We start from the raw sequence: 5,092 nt of genomic DNA, 5'->3' as shown, positions 1-5,092 counted from the left end.
TAAATTAAAATGGAGATTAAAAATTCATTTACCTCCATCCTCCCTTCCTTCTTTCATAATTAGAAAATTGAAGAAATTATAAAATCCTAACAAAGAAGAATAATTTTACAAAAGTATTATAATTCGAACTTCACTTTTGAATAATTACCATAAGCAACAACAAAGCACAAAATCTCAATCATAAGCAAATGTTTCGTATTATTTTTTTAATGTACTTTAATTCTTTATCAATCTAAAAATTGTGAATAGCAATTTCTTCACATATATTTTTATCCTCTTTTGGCGCACCAACAGTAAATTCTGTCTTTTAGGAACATGAATCTTTTTACGGGTTTTATTCACTTCTTTTTAGAACTCCTAAATTTCTTCCACCATTTTCAATTTCATTAGCACATACAACATACTCACATCAATGTTCAATTTTTTGTGCAATTTGGAAAAAGAACAGAGAAAAAAGACAAGTCATGGAACAAAAACAAATTATAACAGCAATACACCGCCATAACATACCTTCCACAGTAGATATTGAAAAAACAATTTGAGAAAAAGATAAATTAGTCTCTGACTTTTTATTTCGCGGACATTTTAATCCCTGACCATTGGAAAATACTTTTAAGTCTCTGACGTTTTTAAAAGTTGGACAGATCAGTCCCTCCGTCCATAAGCCACCGTTAAGACCCAACGAAAAAGGCTGACATGGCTCTCCCTCTACTTTCCTGGCATCACAGCTTCCCACGTGGCACGTTAGTGGGATTGAGCTTTTGAAAAATGGACACATAAGTCCCTGTTGCTCAAAACGATGTTGGATTCTAATTACATGGGGCTATGCCGTTAAACAGGCGTGGTTTGTGCTAGTTATAAAGTACCAAACGTTGATATTTTTTTTTAATGAATCAGGTTAACTAGTATTTCAACTCTCACATTAGAGAAATTATCTTATGCAACAGTATATTGGAGTACATGAACATTTTGACTTTGAGTGTGTTTGAAACATGCAACTAATTTAATTTTAACTAATTAAGATGTTAACTTTCCAAGTAGCAAGATAGGTAGTTAGATCCTACCAGGTTGTATTAGTGAAGAAGTAAAGAAGCAAGCTTTAAGTTGATCATCTTGAAGTAGGCTTCTGCAACAATGCAGTGAGAAAAACCTCAGCATTCTTGATGCCACTAACATCAGCCTTATTCCCAGCGGCCTACTTCACCTTCTTATAACCTAATTTCCCAATTAATGGCGCATACAGGTCCACCCCTTTGCTGAAGAATCTGTCAATCCACAAGTACCCTACACCTCTCAAAACCATATCTACATCAAACAGCAAGAACTTCATCATTGTCACTAGAATCCACCGGTTCACGGCACACCCGCACCGCACAAGGTCTACCACTCTGTCGAACATCGGCAGCCACTACTGCAGCGGCACGTGAAGTGGCACAAGCCCCCTCAGCGCCACCGCCTCGCTGTATGGTGCACCCACACTCATAGTCGGAGGTAGGGTTGAAGCCTAGATTAGGGTTTTGGCGGTGGAAGCAATCGAAGGATTTGTAAGGGTAATAGTCCCAAATTACAGAGGAATCGGGGAGTGAAGAAGGGAAAGGGTCTTGAGGGAGAAGGGATGAGGGTTTGTGCGGCGCGGTTCGGGAGAAGCAGCGGCAGCGGGGGAGGGGGTGGCAGCCACGGAGGATAAGAGATTCGGCGAGGTCGGAGTCGGAGGGGCAAAGGGAGAAGGGAGTGTAGGACATGTACTTGTGGAGGAGGTCAGGGTGGTTGTGGCAGGAAGAGGCTATGGGCTTGAGGTGGGGGAGTATAGGAGTAGATCTGGTGGGATGGTGGAGGAGGTGGTGGTTGTGTCAGTGGAGTGTTGGAGACGCGTGAGGTGGTTGATGGTGGCGCGTATTGTGTGGAGCTGGTCGGGGACGGGAGTGGGTGGTTTGGGGATTTTGGAGATTGGAGAGTTGAAGAGAGGTGATAGAGTGAGAGGATGTTGGTGGCCACCATTGCCATCAGAAGAACAAGGTTCAGTGTCATTGTGGTGAACGCTAAAGCTATTTTTCAAAACGACGTCGTTTTGAGTCACAGGGACTTATGTGTCCATTTTTCAAAAGCTCCATCCCACTAACGTGCCATGTGGGAAGCCGTGATGCCAGGTAAGCAGAGGGGAAGCCACGTCAGCCTTTTCCGTTGGGTCTGACGGTGGCTTATGGACGGAGGGACTGATCCGTCCAACTTTTAAGGATGTCAGGGACTTAAAAGTATTTTCTAATGGTCAAGGACTAAAATGTCCGCGGGATAAAAAGTCAGGGACTAATTTGTCCTTTTCTCAAACAATTTTCTAGGATTCTATTTCATTTTAGACTCGAGCATCACTGCACTAAGCCTATGTAAACACTTGCCATTGTTGTAGTTAAATTATTTCTTCTTCTTGCTCCTAAGTAACGAAGAAAAGCAATTAGAAACACTGGTGCAACTAAGGAATATGGAATCTTCTTTCGTTAAGTTGTAGCCATTTCTTCGTTAGAGTTCCACAGTTTTTTTCCTATTTCTGGTTATAAAATGAGGAAGGAAAGATGAAAGTAAAAGAAATTTTAGTCTCAATTTTAATTTAAAAATCTTAATCAAATATTTACCTCATTACTAGATAGTCACATTACTTATCGCACACTGCTAGAGTGAAAAAAAATGTGACACATGTATAGTTTTACTAACGGAGATACATTTTCATTGATGGAATGATAGATGTGACCAATGAAACATAGGATTCATACATACACTTGACTCGTTAAATAATAATTTGTACGTAATTTTGTTATCGTACGATCTTTTACATGTATATTTCTCCATTTTTTTAAATAAATTATTATGTATTTAGACATATTTATATATTTTGATTTATAGNNNTTCATATATATTTAAAATATGTTTTTTTTTAATGTTTGTGATTTTTTTAAAAAAATTTTCTAACGTTTAGTTTTATTTAATTTTATCTCTAATATTTTCGATTTGTGTCAAAATTATTATCTTTAGATATCAATTTCATGTAAAATGTTAGGGATAAAATTGAAAATTTTTAAGAGTAATTTTGACAAAAATCGAAAAATTAAATAAAATTAAATGTTAGAAATATTTTAAAAAAAATTACAAACATTAGAAATAAAAAATATATTTTACTCTTTATACTTCCTCATATATATTTTAGAAAAAAATTTAAGTACGAGATAAACGGTTAAAACAAATAGAATACCAATATACATCAATTTTGACTGTCTACCAACTAGAAAAAAACGTGAGCGGCAGGATTCGAACCTGCGCGGGCAAAGCCCACATGATTTCTAGTCATGCCCGATAACCACTCCGGCACGCCCACTTTTTGAAATGTTTTTTCTCTAATATAATTTTGAAAACGACATTATACTTCTTTTTATTTTTGGGTGCACATGATGCATCTGTGATAAGTTTTTACATACATATTGTGTACTAATGCATTGAGGTTTCATTTTTTTATTTATTATTTTTGGTAAAACTACAAGTATCACATGTTATTAACATCTTGTTTATCCTACAAACTAATCTGTTTAACTTGAAATATAAACAAACTTAACTTTAGAAATAAAATCCGCTCCGTTTAAATAGATAAATAGATTGACCAATAAATTTAGTTCATTTTGATTCTCCTAATCGAAATTTCACTTTATTGAAAACTGCTTATACAGCAGGATTACCTTTGTATTTTGTGTCCAAGTATTCTGAAGAAAATAAATATGTCGCATATTCACGTAGAATAGTATGCTTATCCTTGTATTTTGAGTCCAAGTATTCTGAGTTGGAAATCTTTGAAAAAAGTAAAAATGCTACATAATATAGCATGCTTATTCTTGCATTTTTACTTTTTAGTCAAGTATTCTAAGTTGAAAATCATTCAAAGAAAAAAAAAGATGTTGAAATAATAGTGAAAAAACGTTATAACTCGTGAAATAATGTCTTTACCATTATACTTTTAGGGCCAGTTTGACTAAATTTTTTAAATAAGTTCTTTTAAAAAAAGAGCTTAAAATATAAGGACTTTTATTAATAACAACTTTTAAATAAGTTATTTTGTGTTTGGAAAGTTATTATAGAAGTCTTTGTTTTAAAGTTGTGTATTAAATAAGAGTGATAAAATAGTTTTTAAAAATAGAAAAAGTCACATTTTTTAACTTCTTCAAAAGCTCTTAAATAACTTTTTGAAAAGTTAAAAGTTTATCTAAAAAATTATACCAAATACTATTAATGTAATTTTATAAGTCAAAAGCTAAAAAAAGTAGCTTTTGGAGTTTCCAAACGGACCCTTAGACTTTGTGAAAAAATCTCTAAGTTACAACACCAACTTTATCTACGTGGGTTTAATAGTCAAATTCGTTTTTAAAATATTATTCATTTTTTAAATTAATTTTTAAAAAATTAAATTAATCATATTAGTCTTTAAAAATAAAACATAAGTCAAATTAATTATTTTATTAGTTAGATGATAGCGTGTAACATAAAGTATCACGATATCGTAGTATGCTAATGCCATGTGTCACAAGATAATTGATCGACGTATCATGTTAGTGACACATGACATGCAAAATATAGTTGATCCCGTCCAAAATTTAGTCCAATCTATGATTCCATTGTCATCTTTTTATAGTAGTTTTAGTTCAAAATTCTTATTAACAAATTAACTTTTTTAAAAAAAAAAAAAGAAAAAAAATCTGACAATTAAAAAAATATAAAGAAATGGCCTATAAAACACGGACATTGACACGAGATACAGAGGCACATAAATTTAAAATTCTTATAAAATACAGAGATACAAAATGTGTTTGATATGCAGACACAACAAACAAAAGAAGTGGTTGTGCTTCATAGGAAATGACTATAACTAAACAATAATAATATTGAAAAATATTACATGAAGATATTATTAAGATTCAAGGAGTGATCCCACAAATTCAGTTTTTCAATTATTGAGTTCTATCACATAAATTAAATAATAATAAAAATTATAAATTTAAAAAATCTAAAAAATTTAAATTTTAAAATAACTATTATAATTATTTAGTGAGATTCAAAA

The 5,092-nt window shown here is 32.9% G+C and overlaps 1 protein-coding gene and 1 non-coding gene across 2 annotated transcripts; both read right to left on the bottom strand.

Annotated features, from left to right (window-relative positions):
- Window positions 1,311–2,066, bottom strand: LOC107620075. The gene has a single exon (XM_021113119.1). It carries the CDS (start codon window positions 1,740–1,742, stop codon window positions 1,311–1,313), a length of 432 nt encoding a protein of 143 aa, XP_020968778.1. The 5' UTR covers window positions 1,743–2,066.
- Window positions 3,283–3,364, bottom strand: TRNAS-AGA. Its single transcript has one exon. It is a non-coding gene; the product is annotated as a tRNA-Ser (tRNA).

Source organism: Arachis ipaensis, chromosome B10 (assembly GCF_000816755.2).
Source record: "Arachis ipaensis cultivar K30076 chromosome B10, Araip1.1, whole genome shotgun sequence".
Lineage (NCBI taxonomy): Eukaryota > Viridiplantae > Streptophyta > Magnoliopsida > Fabales > Fabaceae > Arachis > Arachis ipaensis.
The sequence above is the reverse complement of the archived record's forward strand: the minus strand, read 5'-3'. Positions and strand labels throughout refer to the sequence as shown.

Coding starts and splice junctions, on each gene's coding strand:
- LOC107620075 (XM_021113119.1), bottom strand. CDS start 1,742: ATGTCCTACACTCCCTTCTCCCTTTGCCCCTCCGACTCCGACCTCGCC.